Source organism: Micromesistius poutassou (assembly GCF_964030765.1).
Source record: "Micromesistius poutassou genome assembly, chromosome: 2".
Classification (NCBI taxonomy): Eukaryota; Metazoa; Chordata; class Actinopteri; order Gadiformes; family Gadidae; genus Micromesistius; species Micromesistius poutassou.
Genome location: NC_140272.1, coordinates 1,295,593 through 1,317,798, shown reverse-complemented (window position 1 = coordinate 1,317,798; position 22,206 = coordinate 1,295,593). Strand labels below are relative to the sequence as shown.

The 22,206-nt window shown below is 46.4% G+C and overlaps 1 protein-coding gene and 2 pseudogenes across 3 annotated transcripts; 2 read left to right on the top strand and 1 right to left on the bottom strand.

Moving 5' to 3' along the window:
• Window positions 1-1,005: 1,005 nt before the first annotated feature.
• Window positions 1,006-5,946, top strand: LOC311339452 (RNA-binding protein 15 pseudogene; annotated as a pseudogene). The gene has a single exon. The product of its transcript is annotated as an RNA-binding protein 15 pseudogene (transcript).
• A 683-nt stretch (window positions 5,947-6,629) lies between these two features.
• Window positions 6,630-13,081, top strand: LOC311339102 (pepsin A-like; the record flags this gene model as incomplete). The annotated part of the gene is made up of 9 exons (XM_084464464.1): window positions 6,630-6,637; window positions 9,549-9,699; window positions 9,791-9,908; window positions 10,255-10,373; window positions 10,473-10,669; window positions 10,864-10,980; window positions 12,112-12,253; window positions 12,576-12,677; window positions 12,915-13,081. 9 exons carry the CDS (start codon window positions 6,630-6,632, stop codon window positions 13,044-13,046), a joined length of 1,086 nt encoding a protein of 361 aa, XP_084320590.1. The 3' UTR covers window positions 13,047-13,081.
• Window positions 13,082-17,986: 4,905 nt separating this feature from the next.
• On the bottom strand, window positions 17,987-19,564 carry LOC311339100 (amphoterin-induced protein 1 pseudogene; annotated as a pseudogene). The gene has a single exon. The product of its transcript is annotated as an amphoterin-induced protein 1 pseudogene (transcript).
• Window positions 19,565-22,206: the final 2,642 nt, after the last annotated feature.

Below are 22,206 nucleotides of genomic sequence, written 5' to 3'. Positions count from 1 at the left end.
GTATGTATGTATGTATGTATGTATGTATGTATGTATGTATAACAAGTGTTGTAACTTAAAGTAAAATCCATGGAAATGCATGAGCTCTTAGTGTGCCTATAATATACGCACTTAAGCCATATTACTGGCACATGGCACAGCTTGCCGCGGCTGCTGGGCTACTGCTGAAGCATGTGACCGGTGTGGAAGAGTTGTAGCAGATGGTGTCTCATAGCAGGGCCAGCTCACAGGGCGAAGGCCACTGTTCCTACCCCCATCATAATCATTTTAAAATACCTCTGCAGAGACAACAAGAGCTTTTTCCGGAAGCAAAAGCCTGTTCATGTAACACTTATAAGGCTTATGCAGGGTACTTTTCCATTATGAATGTATTTGTTTTGGTTATATTTGTGTTTAAACGATGTTATGTTTAAGGTTTTACATTATGTCAGTGGTTAGCGCTTAGTAGGCTAATGCTAATATACAATTCATGAAAAGGAAATAACAAACAATTTCATTTTCCAACGATTAGTTTGCTATTTCGCAAATGTAATGCTTAGGCTTTGCAAGCCCACATAAAACATATAAGATACATTCTGCCCACTAGTGGTCGAAAATATTTTGGTTTGTCAATAAAGTTAAATCGTATTTTGGACCTTGGTCGTTACGATCAGGCTTGACAAATTGAGGAACTATTGAGGAATTTAAATGTCCAGTATTTGACATTTAGGCATGCATATGCAATAATACATGGTTGTTCGTTTGTCATGTATCGACCAAAGGGCACTATTTGTTTAACATATATAGTTTGGAAGAAATTTGCACAACTTTCTTCGTTTCTTGTAGGCTATAATTCTAAGATTTCACAATCGTTTTTTTCCACGATAGTATCATTAGTAGTATCATTTCCTTGACCCTTTGGCCGCACCCCATTTACTATAGGCGAAGCGTCGTGACGGATTGGACAAGTGGCCAATCGTCGAGCCAATCGTCTTCTTCCACTGATGCGTGGGCGGAATCAGTAGTGAGTAGTCCAAGATGGCGGACGTGAAGCTGCGCTATTACTAAAACCACATTTAGTTCGTCAAGTTAACTTTATGAATAGCGTGCGTCACTAAAGTGTACTTTCTCACACTGGACCATCAGCTACTTTGAAATGAAAGGGAAAGAACGATCGCCGTTAAAAAAACGCCCACGGATAATCGATGATCTCCGAGATCGCGGAGGCCACCTCACCAAGAAGCTAGGTCCGCTGTCGGGCAGCAGCAGCGGCAGCAACAACGGGAATAGTTCTGTTAACAGTCACATTTCTGCAAGGAGAAGTTTACCCAGCGAAAAGAGGGACATGAGGGACGCGGAAGGACACCACACTGGCCGGACTGGGGCCAACCACGACTATGGAAGTAACAACGCAAGCTCCAGCAACAAAGTGCACGGTAGCATTGACCTCGCTGCCGAGGCCAGCGCCGCTCCCAGGACCAATGCACGCGGCGACGCGCGGACCCCCAGCTCCGAGAGTGAGTACAAGACGCTTAAAATCAGTGAGCTGGGGTCCCAGTTGAACGACGAAGAAATCGAAGACGGACTATTTCATGAATTCAAAAAATTTGGAGATGTAAGTGTCAAAATAAGTCGAGTTGGCGACCAGAGGGTGGCGTTTGTGAATTTCAGAAGGCCCGACGACGCCAAGGCGGCCAAACACGCACGCGGCAAGTTGGTGCTTTACGACCGTCCTCTCAAAATTGAGCCCGTGTTCATGAATCGTCGCAGAAGCCGTTCTCCCGTGTCAAGTTATCCTCCCGGGCACCGTAATGTGCATGCCCAAAGAGCCATGTCACCCACTGGTTTAGGCTACAGAGACTACCGACTACAGCAGCTAGCGCTGGGCCATCTCCCCCCACCTCATGTGCCACCACCACCCATCCACCTAAGGGACCTAGAAAGAGACAGAGAGTTTTCTATTTTCGAAAACAGGAACCGGCCCCCGTTTATCCCCGAGTGTGCCCCTTTCAGAGAGGAGGATCTCATGTCCCCTGAAGACGACCAGAGAGCAAACCGGACGTTGTTCTTAGGAAACCTTGACATTACTGTGACGGATCAGGATCTGCGCAGGGCGTTTGACAGGTTCGGTGTCATTACCGAAGTGGACATAAAGCGGGCAGTGCGCGGCCAGAACAGCACCTATGGCTTTTTAAAGTTCGAAAATCTTGACATGGCCCATCGGGCCAAAGTGGCCATGTCGGGGAAAGTGGTGGGTCGCAACCCAATTAAAGTGGGCTACGGTAAAGCCACGCCTACGACCAGGCTTTGGGTCGGGGGACTGGGCCCCTGGGTTCCGGTTGCGGCTCTTGCTCGAGAGTTTGACCGCTTCGGTACCATTAGAACTATAGACTACAGGAAAGGAGACCCCTGGGCCTACATTCAGTACGAGAGCCTGGACGCTGCCCAGGCTGCCTGCACCCACATGCGTGGCTTCCCTCTGGGTGGCCCAGACAGGAGACTGAGGGTGGACTTTGCAGAGACGGAGCAGCGGTACCTGCAGCAGTACATGCAGCACCTCCCCCCCCCTTATGACCTGGTCCCAGAGGCCTTCGATCACCGCCCGCCCCCGGAGTCCCTGAGGGTCCGAGAGAGGTCTCCGCCCGGCCCCCTGCGCTTCAGAGAGAGGGACCTCTACCCCGGCAACGACTGGCCCGGCCTCGACGTCCACGACCGGGCCCGGGGGCCGGGGTTCGAGCCGATCGACCACCTGGAGAGACGCGCCCGGGAGACGTGGTCCCTGGAGCGTGAGCTGCGAGACCGCAAGCGGAGACCCCCGGACGACGGCCGGCGCCCAGACCGCTCGCCGAACGGCGGCGACTTTGTTCGACGCCGGCGCGGGAACTCGCTGGAGCGCAGCCCCGGCGGGATGGGCCGCTACGGGGACTCCGAGCGGGGACCCCACCCAGGTAGGCTCTCTCCTGCCAGGGAGCACCAGAGCCTGGACCCGACCGGGCCCTCAGAGAAGAGGAGGAGGACGCTCAGCCCCCCCACAGCACCGGGCACCAGCTCGGACAGAGACCGTAAGCGCAAGGCCGGGGACCCGTGCAGGAGCCCCATGCGTCGGGGGGACCCCTCCCACCCGCCTTTCCTTTCCAACAACTTGTCCTCCAAGTCGGCCCCGCCCTCAAAGCAAGGGGCGGGGTCTCAGAAGCTGTCCCAGGCCTGGCAGGGCGTGCTCCTGCTGAAGAACAGCAGCTTCCCCACCACCGTGCACCTGCTCCAGGGGGACATGGCGGTGCCCGCCTCCCTGCTGGTGGAGGGCTCCAAAGGCGGCCCGGTGTCCCAGCTGAAGATCAGCCAGCGCCTGCGCCTGGACCAGCCCAAGCTGGACGAGGTGAGCCGCCGCATCAAGGCCTCGGGGCCCGCCGGCCACGCCGTCCTGCTCGCCGTCCCGGGGAAGACGGAGGACGGGCGCCAGGACAGCAGCAACAGCTCCACGGAGAGGCCGCTGAAGAACCTGGTGTCCTACCTGAAGCAGAAGGAGGCGGCGGGCGTCATCAGCCTCCCCGTGGGCGGCAGCCGCGACAAGGAGCGCACGGGGGTGCTGCACGCGTTCCCCCCGTGCCCGTTCTCGGAGCAGTTCCTGGACGCGTCCTCCAAGGCCTTCGCCCGGTCGGAGGATGAGTACCTGCTGATGATCGTTATCCGAGGAGCCTCCTGAGTGTGCTCACCCCCCCCCCCAAAATTGGTTGTCTTTTAACAACTGAGCACTGCTATTTTTTTTATTCTTTGAGTTGCATACCTAGGCGGGTGGAACAATCCATCCATCCAGGTGGAATGCGTAGATGTGATTTAGCGTTTGAGTGTCGGACTGCTTAAGAGAAAAATGTCAAGGCTTTGATTTTTAATTAACTTCCAGGCGGCCTGTACTCCATTCAGACGAAGCAAAGTTGTCAGCCAATATTTCACAATGCATTGTATTAAGCTGATGGATTTGATTAGTATAAATTAACTCCTCCCCCCCCCCCCTTATAATTTCCACTCCCAAAAAAGCTAACTACATTGAGAACGAGGCATTATGTTCAATCGATCTTTGTCGCCGCAGTAGAGTTTAAGTTCATTCCTTAAGTCTTTCATTATGTTGACCAACTGTACAAAAGAAAATTTATAAAAATCTATTTGACAACTCAAAAAGTATAACTCGATGTGTTATGGTTTGCAAGTGTCAAGAGCTTTTAAAGTACGATGAAGATTTCTGTGAAGCCATTGCAGTCAATGTTTTTTTTTCTATACAGATTTCATGCAAACATAAGATGCAAAATCTTTGCTAAAGGAACCCAACTTATTATTTGATATCGGTACCTTAACTCGGTCAAACTTACACAATCTGAAATGCAACTTTTAAGCATCATTTAATTGTTAAATATACAAATGTTAGGCCTGATTAATTACTATTGGGTTTTCACAAGGTTCCCTGATTGCTTGTCATTCCATATTATGTTCGCTTGCATTGTAAGTGTTTATTGAATAAGTCATGGGTGAAGTGTTGGTGTCTTAAATATTCAACGAAGACAATAGTAAGAAATGGTTGAAGTGTAATTGGCTAAACTTCTTTGGGGATAAGGATTTCATAAGTCCGATAATGGTTTTGTAAATAATGTGACCAGCTGGATGTGGTAGGCTTCATGAACTGGTATGGGAACCACACTTTAACTAGCAAATTGGTTAAATGCAAATAGGGCTTCCCTGCGGTCCTACCATACCCTTTGGCGTCTATTCATAGTAGTCAATCATTGGACAACTAATCAAACATTTCTAATCTTCACTTACTAAATGACAATGAAAGTTAATAATCAATACTGCTCATTCAAGGGTATTCATCTATTGTCCGTAACTATTAAGATATATGAGCTTTTGGTCAAATTGTTGTTAATGCTGGTTGGAATTTTTGCAATTGAAATCTTAAGAGACTCGTCAGTTGGTCAACCTACCGGTCAGATAATTATCTCTTGATGAGTTGACGTACACTCGCATGCTTATTTTATTCAGTATAATTTTTTCATTACAATTTTATCCAAAGCTGACTGGGCCGACTGTTTAAACAGGAAAAAACCTGGTTTGTTTCACCAAGGTTCATTCTACACCTCAGAAAAAAGCTTCAGTGTTGTATTTGATTTGTCCATCTGTCAAACCATGTATAGTCTTAGATGTGTTTCTATGCCATGGACTTCACCTTTCACTATGTCAGTCATGGAATGACAAAAAAAAAAAAGAACTTCCACTCCCAGAATGCACCACTGCAAAGAGGGCCATTTGCAGTCTGAGTTGCCTTCTCTGAAACTGACTATTTGTTTTAATGCTTTGCTTCCATGTTTCAAATGGAGAATTTAGCAATGTGCTGTTTACTCAGGATTGCAACGAAAAATACCGGAGGCCACCACTGCTCATGAATCACAAGATGAATTGCCTCTGTCAGACAACCCATAGATTTTGTTTCAGTTTTAATAAATGTTCTCTTTCCTGGGAAACGCGTCTAACTGCCTCGGAGGAACCTTTTTGTCACCGTTCTCTGTTGTTGGAGGTGTACTCGGAGTTATCTGCGCAGAGCGGAACGCAGCTGCCAAGCAGGGCGAGGAGGAAGTGAGATGGAGGCAGAAACAGCTTCTCAGTTCTGTGTTTTGATGGTCGTTGTCGGTCGACTCAAGCCTTTCCAACCACTAAAATTGATAATGAAACTGGGCCTGCCGTCCTAACTAAATACAACATGAAAATACCTCCCCGCGGCATGTTTAAAGTGTTGGTCTCCATTTGGAGATGGGGGTGGGGGTTACTTCCACAGCTCATTTCCAACTGCCAACCACCAGCTGTGTGCCCTGGGAACCCCCTCCCCACCTGCTGGGTGACCCCTCCCCAACAACAGACCCGAGTTGGTCTGCCCCGCCTGGCCACAACACAGGGGCGGCGGGGTGGGGGGGGGGGGGGCTCACCTGTCTCTTTGGCCACACACCTCCGAGGATGGGGAGAGTTTCAGAGTTTCCCCTCCCGCCCCGTTCTTCTGTTTCAACACCGACGGCGTCTTCCTGTTGAACACGTTAATCTGCAGCCCCGGGCTGTACAGGAGCAGGGATGAGCCGTTCTTGTGTTTGTAGCATGTTGTCGTTCCGCCGACCCTCCGCACCTGCCTGGCCGTCGATCCACCAGAGGAAACCGGGTTTTTAGGGTCGGGCTTTGAGCACTGGCCCCGTCTCGCGTCGAAGAGGAGTCGCATATTATTGAGGTTATGACGCGGCCGAGTTCGACGGCTGTAAGATGGGAACCCCGATGGAGCGGAGGAGAGTGCCTTGCATAAATACACTTTTTTTTTTTACGTTGTTGCACTAGAATAGGATAACATCTTCCACAGTATCGCCGTGCGAGGACGTCGACGTGTGAACAGTAGCCTTGTGTTTGGAGTTGGGGAATCTACCGGACGCAACAGTCTCTACTGGACCGCGTTCCTGCCCGTTGACCGCTCCCCTGGTACCCCCAGGGTGGGGTCCACCACCATGGGGTCCGCCCACACCCTGTCCAGAGGGCAAGGCCTCCCGAGTGCTGCGTGGTGTGATCACAGGTTTGAGGTGGTTAGCCCTAAACATCAGCTCGGGTAAAGTATTCGCCAGGCGTAGACCATGGTCGGGTATGTATGACAAGAACTGCAATGAAAACACCCTTTGTGATTTAAGTTGGTAGTCCTGGTTTGACCTTGGCTGTGGATGATTATATTTCTGGAGGTAGGATGGATCATCAAGGACTTGATGTAGATATGGAGGCCTCAAGGGTTCTTTTATGACACTTGGGTCAATGTTTATTCAATGCTACATGATACTGTTGATGTAGCGAGGCCTTTACAGTTCCTGCTCAAATACACTTCCCGCTACACACTGTTTCGCAAGAGCAGTGTTGTAAACCAGGGATGTGGCTGACGATAACGGTCAATTTAATGTTGCCTCTTTGTTGTCAATACATTGATTGCCGCCTGTCAGGGATTGCTGACCCCTGATCACCTTGGGAGTTAAAAGACGGGAAGGGGTTAGGTGTTAGTGACATGCAGCCCTGAAGATCAGGGAGGCTTTAATGTTGACATTTCGTCTTCAGTAGCAGGCCAGTAACTGGCTTTGAGGCTTACTCCTAAAATCACACATAAGTTGTCCCACTATATATCAACAGACGTCTTACAATCACAGGTTATTTGTAATCAACTACAATATGTAAATAAGTAATTTTGCTGATAATGTTCTACCATAAAACAATGTTGACTATGAACTTGGGAACACAGATGAAAAATCCTCAATTGTGTAGCTGTTTGGACAAAATGTGCAACTGAAAATATGATTTATTGCCAATTAAAAATATTTGTGCATCACATTTTGTCCAAACAAGTACAATAAATTACTGGTAAGTATTATGTCGTTTTTTTTAAGGTATTTTTTTAGGCAGTGGTCCAAATGAGGAGCTGGACCATGTAGCCTACCTTGTGAATAGCGGACCTTGTGAAAGGCTGTTTTGGTGTAATTCAAGTATTTACTTAGCATGTTAGGTCGCCTATACTCTTTATTTATTTATTGTGGCTAAATTTATGAACAACGGACTGAAGTGTCAGAATTTTGCATGATTTGAAATATTGTTACACATCATTTTCCAGTGTGTCTGAACGTCCACTCACGGCGCCTCATTGGTTCTGTTATCAGGACGGAGATTGCTTGCTCATGCCTACAGAGCCTCCAGAGTCTGCCGACACGTAGGCTATGTTCTCACGCATTGACAGGAATCCATAATACAGGTAAACTATACCATGGTGAGTACATTTTTTTGTTTATATCTTTAAATATATAATATACTTTTGTGGTTCATGCTGTCTGTGATTGAATAAAGTCTGAAATGTACCGTTTTGCCTTCGTGTCTTTTTTCTTTATTGCCTCTTATCTTACATTTCCTGAAGGTGAACACGGCTGTCCTCTAGGGGGCGGGGTTGAGCAGTAACGTGACTTTGCAAGACTTTTATACAAGGTGGTCACGTAGAGACCGGGAACAGTGTGCGAAGCAAAGAAATGCAAATTAACTTTGAGGTCGGGGTGATAAAAAACGTCCAAGGTATTACTGGAATTTATCCGGAAATTGGCATACGTGTTTTCGACATATCACAAAAACAATATTAGTTTAGTTTATAGCTTGTTAATCTACACAGCAAATATAGCCTACATTCTCAGAACTCAAGATTTAGACTTCAAAACCGAAAACAGCAATCAAAATAATCTGTAGGCTGTATAATTAGGCCTATTTAGAATAAATAACAACCACTCCACCCCAACCACTCACCTTACTATTAGTCATTTTAATAATATACTTTATACAACCAAATAAATTGACAAAAAAAAGAAAATTAAGAAAAATCTTTAGGGGAATCTTTAGAAATGCTTGTTTATAAAGACAGAATGTCACGAGTAGGACGTTTGGGAAAAGCCCAGAGACTCACAGGGAGAATAGTCCATAAAAGTTCAACTGTAATGTGGTTTAAAGAAGGCCGATCCTTACAGAAATAGAATGATTATAGTGCCCTAAATGTAAATGATGATGGCGGCATGACCGATACCATTAAATCATATCACTTATGATGTAGAAATAGTCCCTTTTGTAAGCTGCTAAGCTTACTTCAAGACTTGGGCGTGATGCCTCACTTGGGCAAACACAGGCCTACCCTTCTTTGTTTTCCATGTCATCCATGTTGGCTGTCTGTGACTAATGATATAAATCAATCACTATAAATATTTGAGGAAATATAAATAAAATTCAAAAACTTATGCAACACAAAGATGTATACCGGTATGTTGACCTCTTTGGCATTCAGCTCTGCTATTGCTCAATTTAGTATACAGTATATTGAATAAATAGTCGGTGTACACCCAATTTCCACATAGCCATACAATAACAGCTAGCCACCTCGCGTGCACATAAGGCTCTTTGATGCAGCCGACACAAGCGAGAAGTTTCAATCGTCATGAACAGGCTCTGGTGACATTTGGATTGAAGGGCATTAGATTAATATTTAGGGCACATTTTGTTTCCTTTATCTGGTTTCACTGTTTAAATATGCTCTCTTACTAAGTGGTTTCTTATCATGGTGAGTAGGAGGTGTAGCTTGGATAGAGGGGGGAGTTGAGGCTGATATTAAAAGTATAAAAAATACTGACCTTTTTCCTTTAGTCTTCCGTCCTTCACGGTCAGCTTTAAGATGAAGTCTGCTGTTTTACTGTTGCTTCTTGTGGCTTTCACAGAGGGACTTGTCAAGTAAGTGGATCATGATTATTAATGTTAAGACAAAATACTAAAATATGAATTACACTTGCAAGCTGTTTTTCATTCAGTTCATCACCTGTTTATTCAAGGGATTAAGGATGGCACACACTTGGCACACACATTCTATTTAATCCTTGATTATCCTCTTATGCCTTTTGAAAATGGGCACAGGGCACTTGTTCATGTTTGCAGTATTTGTAAAGGGCTTCAAAAACAAATCTCAGTGGATTAAAATATATTCCTGGTTGGTTCAGTATCCCTCTGTTCAGAGGCACATCTGCCCGTCAGGCTCTTGAGGAGGATGGACTTTACGAAGAATACAAGGCACAGTATCCTCACAATCCTCAGCCAAGACTTCAGAGAGGGCTGGAGCTGAACAATGTGCCTCTTACCTATGATCCAGAGGTGAGTGTTGCTCTACTGCAAAGCTGTGTTCCGTCACACCGCAGACACACCACTCACCCTTCCACATCTCTCTTTGGGTCGCTGACTATAGGTTACCTACTATGGCCTAGTTGGCATTGGAAATCCCCCGCAATACTTCAAGATTCTTTTTGACACTGGCTCCGCTGACTTATGGGTGCCGTCCTTGAATTGCACCAGTTATAGCTGCGGTAAGTGCATCGGAAGTCCTGTATTGGTTTAGTTTCTATGGTTTGGGAGTCAGACTCCTTGTTGTTTATTGAAACACACACAGACATTGTTAATTTCTTTGTAGGTAACCATAACACTTCCCTAGTAGACATTTATAGATTTTATTTCTCAATGTATTGTTTAAAGTATATTTGAAATATTGAACAAAGTCTCATTTAAGTCCTACTTAAATTCAAGGACTTAAACTGAAAACACATATATTTTTTATATAAATATAAAAGGTTTTTCATTTAGTTCAATTAATTTGGAGAAACAAAAATAACAAGTCATCCTAACTCTTTTCTGTTGTTTCCGTGTTGTTTCCAGAAAATCATGGCAAATTCAACAGCTCAGCGTCCTCCACTTTTCAGGAGGGCGGCGAGGAGTTCAGCCTGCAGTACGTGACGGGCAACTTGAAGGGCGTGACGGCTTATGACACCGTCCTGGTGAGAGACCGCGTCCGAGCGCAGGCGTACCGTCAACAAAGAAACACGCAGACCATTATTTTCCCCAGAGTACAAACGTTTCTATTTCTTTATTTCCAGGTTGGTGGCATTTATGTGGAGAATCAGATCTTCGGCCTGGCCAACGTGGAGTTGCCGTTCTTCAGGTACATGCCCTGGGATGGCGTACAAGGCTTGGCTTTCCTCGGTACTTCCTCAATCGGGGGAACTCCTCTCTTCAACAACATGTGGAATCAGGGCAAGATCCCACATAACCAGTTCTCAATGTACCTGAGCAAGTGAGCCTTTTCGAGTTTTCCTTTATTGTACCTGTATGTATATTTATGTATGTATACAGTATATACAGTATGTACACACACACACACACACACACACACACACACACACACACTGTGATGCATATTGGTTGTTGCATTTTCTTTGGTTTCTGTGCAGAAAGAAATGCTTATAATTTCCTTCTTTCTGCCTTCAGAACGGTGGAGGGGAGTGCTCTAATCCTGGGGGGGGTGGATGAGCAGTATTACAATGGACCCATCAACTGGATCATGGTCCAAGAGGAGGAATTCTACTGGACCATCCAAATAGACAGGTAGAGTGAACGCTACACATAGACAGGTAGAGTGAACGCTACACATAGACAGGTAGAGTGAACGCTACACATAGACAGGTAGAGTGAACGCTACACATAGACAGGTAGAGTGAACGCTACACATAGACAGGTAGAGTGAACGCTACACATAGACAGGTAGAGTGAACGCTACACATAGACAGGTAGAGTGAACGCTACACATAGACAGGTAGAGTGAACGCCACACATAGACAGGTAGAGTGAACGCCACATAGACAGGTAGAGTGAACACTACACATAGACAGGTAGAGTGAACGCTACACATAGACAGGTAGAGTGAACGCTACACATAGACAGGTAGAGTGAACGCTACACATAGACAGGTAGAGTGAACGCCACACATAGACAGGTAGAGTGAACGCCACACATAGACAGGTAGAGTGAACGCTACACTAATAGACAGGTAGAGTGAACACTACACATAGACAGGTAGAGTGAACGCTACACATAGACAGGTAGAGTGAACGCTACACATAGACAGGTAGAGTGAACGCTACACATAGACAGGTAGAGTGAACGCTACACATAGACAGGTAGAGTGAACGCTACACATAGACAGGTAGAGTGAACGCCACACATAGACAGGTAGAGTGAACACTACACATAGACAGGTAGAGTGAACGCCACACATAGACAGGTAGAGTGAACGCTACACATAGACAGGTAGAGTGAACGCTACACATAGACAGGTAGAGTGTACACTACACATAGACAGGTAGAGTGAACGCTACACAGCACCATGGTTAACACGGCCTACACACTACCATGGTCAATTAGCACTACACAGTACCATGGTAAATGAGTTCTACACAGTACCATGGTAAATGAGTTCTACACAGTACCATGGTAAATGAGTTCTACACAGTACCATGGTTAATGAGCCCTCACATGCTAGATGGTGTTTCAAATGTCCATAATCCAGCATAACATCGAGTTGTATCAGGCCAACAGGATATCAGAGATAACATAATACCATGGTATGCTACATTATCTAATACAGTACGTTCCACTGGTGACCTCCCGGTGAGCGCCACTGACCCTCTCTGAACCCGATAACACGCCGCCGCTAACCCGCGGCTCCTCTGTGTGCAGCATCACCATCAACGGGAACACGGTGGCCTGCGCCACCGGCTGCCAGGCCAGCGTGGACTCGGGCACGGCCCTCATCACCGGGCCCAGCAGGGACATCGGCAACATCAACGGCTGGGTGGGCGCCTACGCGTCCGGGGGCCCGGTGAGTTCTGGTTGCGTCGTTTTGACGTCGTGATAATATACAAAAAAAAAATACACAAATATAACAAAACGATAAAAAAAATATATAGTGGATGACCTGATGTTTGGCTGTGAATAATATGCTGTGTGTGTGTGTGTGTGCGTGTGTGTGCAATCCTGTGTGTGTGTGTGTGTGTGTGTGTGTGTGTGCAATCCTGTGTGTGTGTGCAATCCTGTGTGTGTGTGTGTGTGTGTGTGTGTGTGTGTGTGTGTGTGTGTGTGTGTGTGTGTGTGTGTGTGTGTGTGTGTGTGTGTGTGTGTGTGTGTGTGTGTGTCCCCTACAGCAAGCTTCAGTGGGCTGCAGTAACATCGGGGTGATGCCAGACCTGGTCTTCAACATTGGCGGCAATGCCTTTCACCTCCCAGCCTCAGCCTACGTCCTGCAGGTTAGTCCCATCATCTTTATCCTAATATTCATAGAAACAGGTTTTTTATGTGTTGATGGTCGTATTTCGACATGTATGGTAATATTCCTGTTTATTCATGTGTTGACCTGCATAATGCAGTATACGTATATTTGTATATCGTTTACATGTCATGAATCTAATTAGATCCTTTAAATATTGTATTGAGACCCGGGATGTGTGGTTCTTCTCACCCACCCTCTGGGCTTTGCTCCATAGGCCGGGTCGAGCTGCAAAACCGGGTTTGAGTACGTGTTTGGGGACTGGATCCTGGGCGAGGTCTTCATGAGGCACTACTACACCGTGTTCGACGTCAACAACTCCAGAGTGGGCTTTGCTCTTGCCGTGTGAATGTACACGCGCACGCTTGATTTATTTATCGTATGAGTTGCTATAGCATTGTTTATTTTCTCTCCAAACAGGAGACCACTTGAGGGTTTAAGAACTGGTTTTCGACAGACTCATTCCATAATGTTAATGTCTTAATTTAAGTCTTAATGATTATTTGCTATAATAAAATATAATGCCCAAAAAAGATCTGTTAATTTTTAACTTTAACAGCTTTGTTTTATTTCTCTTGGCTGAGCTGTTTTGGTGGATATTAAAAAATGACTTCTGGTGATAGTTCCCTGCTCTAGCTTGTCTGCCACAAGGTGGCAGACATCTAAGACTGCAACTCTGAAACTCGTGTGCTCCGGGGAGGGGCTTGGAGGAATGAATGAGTCATCTCCCACAAATTCAGGCTTTACATGTACAACCACCTGCCAATCACTGATAGTCAACTGGCGCTGCTTCCATTCCCAGCAAAACGCCATCTGCATGTGTGATAAGTCTCTTTAGGATGCTCTCTCTATAGAAGAGATGAGATGTGTCTTTTCATCTTCTCAAGCGATTTGGTGATGTTGTTTGGCCCTCAATCACATATATTCATACATCTTACTTCAGATGTCCATTTTTTCTATTTCATAAGAGGCTGGGATGTATAAATATCATTTTTTTTGTGGGACAAAATTGCACAATTTTCCACACATAAATTATGTACAATTTGAACAACAATACTTGAATTTCTTTATCATTCTGCTTTTGACTCTTCTAAAGCTACCTGTGTCCTTCTCACCCTCTCCCCCATTAATTTGTCTCTATCTGTCATTGGATTAATGGCAACTCAACTGTAACCATAAACTATTGTGATAAAAGTAGCCCTTACAACACTACAGAGCGAGCTAAGCCTGTGTGTTGGTAGGTAAACAAACCTAAGGGCAGTGTAACTGAGATGTGCAGTGTAACTGAGCCACATGGCTAGGGGGGCTCGATGCTTTGGGCCTCCCTCCATGCCTATTTAATTATTCATTTAGGCACTCCTGTACTCCTGCAAGCTATAGGAGCTGATGTTATGCAACACTACCGGAACACACCCCTTTGACCTCCAAGTATACTAGTATCAACTGGTCCTTATTGATCTGCTGCCATCTTCCATCCTTTAACATCGGTCAATGACCTGAACGTTTCAAAACATGGGGAGGTACATCTTGTTTCCAACGTCCAATAATAATGATAACAATTAAACCAATCCAACAGGGGGGCCACGGCAACCATACAAAGGTTAATACATGAGCAGGGTCGAGGGTTGCGTTTCTGCAGTGGTCTATGCTCGTAGCATCTAGACCCTCAGCCGCCTGCAAGCTGAGAGCATGTTATTAGAGAAACGCCCAGAGAGAGAGAGAGATGCAGAGAGATGCAGAGAGGAGAGAGAGAGAGAGAGAGGGATGTAGAGAGATGCAGAGAGGAGAGATAGATGCAGAGAAAGAGTGGGAGAAAGGAGAGAGAGTGAGAGTAAACCCTGCATGCTGCTCTGTTTGGCTCAAAACGGATGCCTGTTGCATATCAATATTTATATTCTCCAGCCCTTTATTCAGCCTCATCATAGCAGAGTTCTGGATATAAAACACAAAGAAAATGATTGTACAGCTTACCATTCATGAAAGAGATTGATAGATATCATTGGTACATTTATCGTTTATGTAGTACAGTTACAGGCAGACAGACCAGGCAATTATTACAGCAGATAAGTGAAAACCAACATACAGTAAGATATTTGAACAAAATCAGTGATAATCAACAGACAAGGTCAACATGATTGATGACTACATCACTCTACATATTGTGCACATATTACTAGTCTAAATCTCTCTGAGTTTGTTGAGGCAACTTAGGGAAAGAAATGTAAAGTGCTTGAGTAGTTCCAGGAATTATGTTCTGAAAGAGAATCCACCACACGTATTATATTACATTATGTTATCATCATTTTGAAACACCTACATTCTGCTAACCGACGTTTATTTAGTGCTTAAATTAATATACAAAAATATTTAGTTTGCTAGAAATACATTGCTACACCTAGTCTGGGAGTTTCCTGTCTATTCATTTGTTTATTTCTTGTTTAGTTACAATCACATCTGGTCTGAAGTAGGAATATTGTGTTATTGTTGTCAGTCAAGTGAAATGACGTTAAATGGTTTTATTATGGGGGTCGATTTACAGCGCATAGTGTGAGTTTCACCTTGAATTAATTTTACATTTGTTTACTTCTTCAGAGCACACCTACAGTGGAAGACATTTTCAGAAGTGACACTACTTATATTTTCCGTACTTCTTTACACAATCCTGGCCAACGGATGCCTAACATTAGCTGAGTTATGTCAGCATAAAGAAGTGCTACTTTACATGCGAGTTGCCAATAGTGGATGCTATTTTTGTATTATTGTTTATTGTCATCCGACTATTGTCTGGTTGGTATGTATTGACAGATGCCCACAAGAATGTAGTGGAAGGTTCCAGTTCTCAGTTGAGTCTCCTGAGCCAGCAGATGCCTAGCGTCCCATAGGAGGACAGAAAGCAGTACCATGGTAGACAATCAGAGCCTAGCATAATACAGACCTTAATAGACCCACTGCTATCTTTACCTTTGAACAACAGGTTTCACATATGGGAATAGTGCCACTACTAATGCAACATGGCAGAAAGTTGCATTCAGTAGTGGCATTACTACTGAATGCAACATGTCTGAACGCTGAATTTAGTTGGGAACCAATAAGATCGCTTGATTTAAGCCACCCGTTTTATAATACTAAATGCAACATGGCTGAATGAGTCCCAGTCATTGCCAATAGGTGGGGAAGTTTGATTCTTGGAATATTTCACATACTTAGAATAACAAACATAGGATGACTTTATATTGCCTTCTATTTTGAGATATTCTGCGTGGATACAAATAATAAGTCCTGCCAGAGTGAAACGATGGGTAAAAAAAACCAAGAGGAAGTGAACGAAACGATCTACGATTCAACACATGACATCAGAAATGTCATCATCATACAATAGTATCCCACCAGGTGCAATAAATCCTTTTTGTAAAAATAAATAAATATATATATACAAAAAATGTAAACATACAGTTTTACTTCATGTTCAAAATAAGCTACATGACCTAACCCCCCCCCCCCCCCCCCAGAAGCAACACACAGTGAGTTAGGGGTAAACCGTGAGCCTTTATAATGGAATGGAGCCATGGACAGGACAGGTTGGTGAGACTCTTTGGGTAGACTGGTGTCTGTGTGTACTGGGACACATAGTTTCGGAGAACATGTCCTCCCAACACCAACATGCTAACATCATATAGGCCACTGGTATGGAAAGAGACGGCTTGGGAGAGGGTTCAAGTGCTAAAATGTTCCTATTCAGCTTTATCAAAAGAACGAATAAAGATGACATGACGCAATATATAAAATACATCTCCTGTGTGCTTATTAGTGGACTCAGGAGATTTCGAAGGACAAAGTATACATTAATACATAATCATAATCGTTATTTTTTATAAATGCTATGATATTGATTTGTAAGCGATTAGTGACTGTAAATATTACTGGATGGATTATTTTGTAAGGTTTTTCTGTTAGGAATACCTTGGCTTTTTCCTAATAGATTCACAAAATAGACAAAAATACATGTTTAAAAGACACCCATGCTAACAATTCAGTTTTGGTTGCTAGTGTTTGATATTGCATTCAACTTAACTGTGTGCTACAATAACAGAAGCTACAGTCATTAATAAGTAGCCTAATATGCTGGTTAACATATTTCTAATGATTTTTAAATTATTTAATATTTGCAGCTATATCAAAATACTAGAAAGTATTGATGTATTATTTACACAAGTTACATTGGTTTTTGATAGAATATTTGCAAGAGCGTAAGATAAACTCAATAGTTTATCTTATGCTCTTGCAAATATTCTATCAAAAGTAAACTAAAACCTTTGATATTAAAGCTATTTAATAAGTGTATATAACTTCCAATAAACTGTCAATAAACTATTATTGATAAACAAAAAAAATGAAAACTCATCCTCTTGTGGCCATACAGTCTTTCTAAACAGTTTTTTGGGGGGCATAAACAAACAGAATCGCAAACAAAAATAATACAGACACAAACCACCGTATAACATAAACAACCCGCATCATGTTATAATGATAGTCTTATGCCATTGATAGTAGATAATAGTATGCCATACAGTGTATGCAATCATGGTCATGGCATATCCCATTCATAACCATGTGTTGAGAGAGAGCTGCTATGACATATGGCCTACAGTCTTGCCCTGCCATCCTGTGAGGGGGTAACAGAGCAGATAGAGGTGGTGTTACACCACCCTGGGGGTACCAGAGCAGATAGAGGTGGTGTTACACCACCCTGGGGGTACCAGAGCAGATAGAGGTGGTGTTACACCACCATGGGAGTTCCAGAGCAGATAGAGGTGGTGTTACACCACCCTGGGGTACCAGAGCAGATAGAGGTGGTGTTACACCACCATGGGAGTTCCAGAGCAGATAGAGGTGGTGTTACACCACCCTGGGGTAACAGCAGACAGAGGTGGTGTTGCACCACCCTGGGGTAACAGAGCAGATAGAGGTGGTGTTACACCACCCTGGGGGTCCCAGAGCAGATAGAGGTGGTGTTACACCACCCTGGGGTCCCAGAGCAGATAGAGGTGGTGTTACACCACCCTGGGGTCCCAGAGCAGATAGAGGTGGTGTTACACCACCCTGGGGGTAACAGAGCAGATAGAGGTGGTGTTGCACCACCCTGGGGTACCAGAGCAGACAGAGCGAGTATTACACCACCCTGGGGGTCCCAGAGCAGATAGAGGTGGTGTTACACCACCCTGGGGGTAACAGAGCAGATAGAGGTGGTGTTACACCACCCTGGGGGTCCCAGAGCAGATAGAGGTGGTGTTACACCACCATGGGAGTTCCAGAGCAGACGGAGCTGACGGAGTCCGCGTCAGACCCCCGCCTGGCGCCGTTCTCCCCGTGCCACTCCTCCTCCTCCTCCCCGATGGGGTTCAGCCTCCCGTTCTGCTCCAGGGGGTCCTTGGCCCCCAGGAACCCCGTGTGCTGCTGCTGCTGCTGCTGCTGCTGCTGCTGCAGCCTGTTGAGGAAGTTCTTATCCGTCTTGTCTCCGTCCGGCTTGCCGCCCGGCGTCTCCTCGTGCATCTGGCACACGCTCACCATGGACGAGCGCAGGCTGTCGTCGGCGCCGCTGTCCACCGCCGTCAGCCCGTGGCCGGGGCAGCAGGCGCAGGGGCAGGGCGTGAGGTAGAGGTAGATGAGCACCATCACCACGCTGAACAGGCAGCCCACCAGCGTGGTGTAGGCCGTCTTGATGCTCTCCAGCCCACCGCTGAGCGTGGCGTTGAACACCTCCACGGTGATGTGCAGGGTCTCGTTGTAGGCGTCGCTGGTGGCGTGGCACAGGTACACCCCGGAGTCGTCGGCCCTCAGCGGGCCGATCTGCAGCTCGCCGCCCGGGAGCACCAGGGCGCTCTTGTCGGCGCGGGACACGGTGACGTTCTCCGGCAGCGCCCAGGTCTTCAGCATGCCGCGCCGCCGCGTGTCGCAGTCCAGCAGCAGGTACTGGCCCAGGTAGGCGTTGGCCTTCACCACCTTCACCTCGCTGCAGTTCAGGTGCAGCCGGTCCAGGTCCAGCACCGCCGCCTTCTCCCTCTCCTTCGCCCCCACCACCAGGCAGGTGTGCTCCTCCCGGAAGTCCGCGGCGGAGCTGAACCTCTGCAGGGCCCAGAGCGCCAGCAGGCCGTGCAGCTCGCAGCTGCACGGCAGCGGGTTGCGGTGGAAGTACAGGTCGTTCTTGATCCAGGCGGGCAGCGCCTGCAGCTCGGCCAGGGGCAGCGTCTTGATCCGGTTGGAGGAGACGTCCAGCAGGGAGAGGGTCTCCAGCCGGCCCCGCTCCTTCACCACCTCCAGGGGGAAGCGGGAGATCTGGTTCCCGCTCAGGTACAGCTTCTGCAGGCGCGCCAGGCCCGAGAAGGCGGTGCGGTCGATCTGGGAGATGTGGTTGTTGTAGAGCAGCAGCGTCTCCAGCTGCTCCAGCGGCTCGAAGATGAGCTCCTCCAGGATGCGCAGGCCGTTGGACGACAGGTCCAGGTAGCGCAGCTGGGTGACGTGGGCGAAGGCCTCGGAGGAGAGGAAGGTGAGGCCGTTGTGGTTCAGGTGGAGGGTGTGCAGCCGGCACAGCGAGGCCTGGGTCCAGTCGGCGCGCAGCCGGGAGATGAGGTTGAAGCTGAGGTCCAGCACGGCGGCGTAGGACGGCAGGTTGTAGGGCACGCTGGTCAGGTTGAGCTGGGAGCAGCTGACGATGTTGCTGGCGCACACGCACACCGTCCGGCTGTTGAGGGGCAGGGCCATGAACTGGGCGTCGGCGTTCATGGAGGCGATCAGGAGAACCAGCGGGAGCGCCGCGAGGAGCCGGCGGGTCGGCGGGACTCCGGGAGAGGGGGAGCGCGGCTCTCTCATGGTGGAACGGTGGAGGGGAGGGCGGGGGGGGGGGATGTTGCAGAAATCACGTTCGAGCGACTTGAGGCTGCAATGACATGTTGGGGGAACACTTTACAAAATGAATTAACTGTTAATTAACCTTTCATTACCGTTGATTAGTGCAGAAATGAGCATTAAATAACGTTCACGTTGACTAAGTGTTACTAAGGAAACGGTGTTCATATCAACTAGTCGTATTTTTTATACATTGTTTAATAGGGTTAAACCTACTACCCCTAACCCCTAGGCAATAATAATGCATAATTACTGCACTAATTAACGATAATTAAGGGTTAATTAAGGGTTAATTAATGTACCCTTATGGTAAAGTGGGACCCATATTGAAGTGAGTAAGCAATCCTGATTGCCTGTCATCTGCCATGACGTTGCTAGACATTTGTTAGTTATTAGTTATTATTACTAGTTATTACTCGTAACGCAGGATGCTGGCATAAGGCCGACATGGTAGGAAGCGCGGGGTGGGCTGCCTGTATCTCACTGCAACAGCAGCTGAAGTTACTTTTACTCGAATGTAAATAACAACACTACAATAACAACTGATGAAAAAGCAACAGTGAATGCATGTTTAAGCCAAATGTGCAACATCAATAACAATAATGATAATAATCATTAAAAAACATATTCCCAATAAATACTTCCCCAAATCCTGCCCCTGCCCGAACTGCAATGCTGCGTGTATAATCACCTTATAGAGTTGAATTAATCCCCTGCACAGTTATTAAACATCACAAAGACGTATTATGCACTTCCAGGTAGCAGAGCATTCCAACCCAGAGCCCTTACCTCGGCCGATGTCTAGAGAACGATAAATCCGACGTCCACATATGTTCCAGGCTTCAAGATGGTCCGCTCAGATGACGTCCTTGGCCATTTACCGGAGCGACGACGACCGGCTGCCTCTCTCTGGTCCGGACCTATCGGGGGCGGCTACTACTAGGACAGCCCGACCGTCGTCCTCGCTGTGGTCCAAGAAAACCCCATCATTTTATTATTGATCCGACACAGCAGGAGGTGTGGCACATCAATGTGCACACGCACGCATCTCCACGTTCGGTGCACGTTCTCGCTCTCCCGTGATCCGTCACATTTGCTCACTTTGTAGTGGTTGTCTTTATACCTATAACAACACCTGTACCCTCAGGCAGAATAAAAATCCCGCCGCCGTCGAGGTAAATAAAAAATGCATAACATGGGATGCATTCGCTCTTCCTGGGGCTGATGGACTGTATCTTACATGTAGAATCTTAACTGAATCCAACACGTGTCCCAGTAAAAATAAATCTCTGGGTACGTGTTAAAGACTAATAACTTATGAAATGCTAGCTTTGAACATAGATCAATTGCATTGTGGCTGATGGTGGGATACTCATTTCCTACATACTTCACAGCAGGGCGGATACGGCTGGCTACATCCTTCCTCTCCCGACACCAGCCTATATAGGCGGCTGGGGGGGGGGGGGGGGGAGCTGCACGCTGACTGGTCCTCTGCAGCGCTCCATCAGGCAACCTTTTCACGTGCGTCACCTTGTCAAGGGCAGGGCACCGCTCCATCATGACGCGTGAACCGAATCCGATCTTTAATTGCGGATCTCATTTGCATATCTGTGATCTATGCAAGCGATGGTCTATTATAGGATGAGAAAACACGGGGGGGGGGGGGGGGGGGGGGTGCTAGTGTGAGTGGAGGATAAGGTAGCAGTAGCAGTATCAATATCCAGGGATCCTCTAAAGTTTAGAGGATCCCTGGATATTGATACTGCTACTGCTACCTTTGTTTAGAGTCTAAACAAAGTGTCCGGTTGCTTAAATACATTTCAATGTGCATATCAGTTTTACATTTGCACATTTCTGTGTGTGTGTGTGTGTGTGTGTGTGTGTGTGTGTGTGTGTGTGTGTGTGTGTGTGTGTGTGTGTGTGTGTGCGTGCGTTTGTTTGCGTGCGTGTGTGCATACATGTGTGTCTAACGGGACTCCCACGGGAGGGCTCTGTATCCTATGGCCTTGCACTGTGACACCGCAACAATGGAAACAGATAACTCACCTTGCCCTGTCAACACACAACATGTATACACAACGCTGGCTTAGCAAGGAGGGTATAACCGTTGCTATAATCCCATTAAGATAGTTGCTATAGTAATAGTACCATTAGAATAGTACTGTTGCTATATGGCCATTAAGATAGTACGGTTGCTACTATAACATTAGAATAGTATTTTTGCTATAGTACCATTAGAATAGGCCTAGTACTGTTGCTTAGTACCATTCCAGTACTGTTGGTATAGGCATACCATTAGAGTGTTGGTATAGTACTCTTTGTATTAATTGTCCTGTTAAGATAAAGTATTTCGTATTATAAATAGTAGGTGTACTGTTGTTGTTGGTCTACTGATACATATATGTCCAATTAAATAACATAAGATACTTTATTAAATAGCATACGATTCTAGTTAGTATGGAACTGTTGGAACAATCCTGTTGGGTAGTAGTGTTAGTATCATACTGTTGGTGGACTGTTTATATAGTTATCTCTGTCCTGCGCCCTTTATAGTGTATTGTGTATTAGTGTGGGGCTGCGCGGTAGAAGATGTAGGCGGCGGTCTA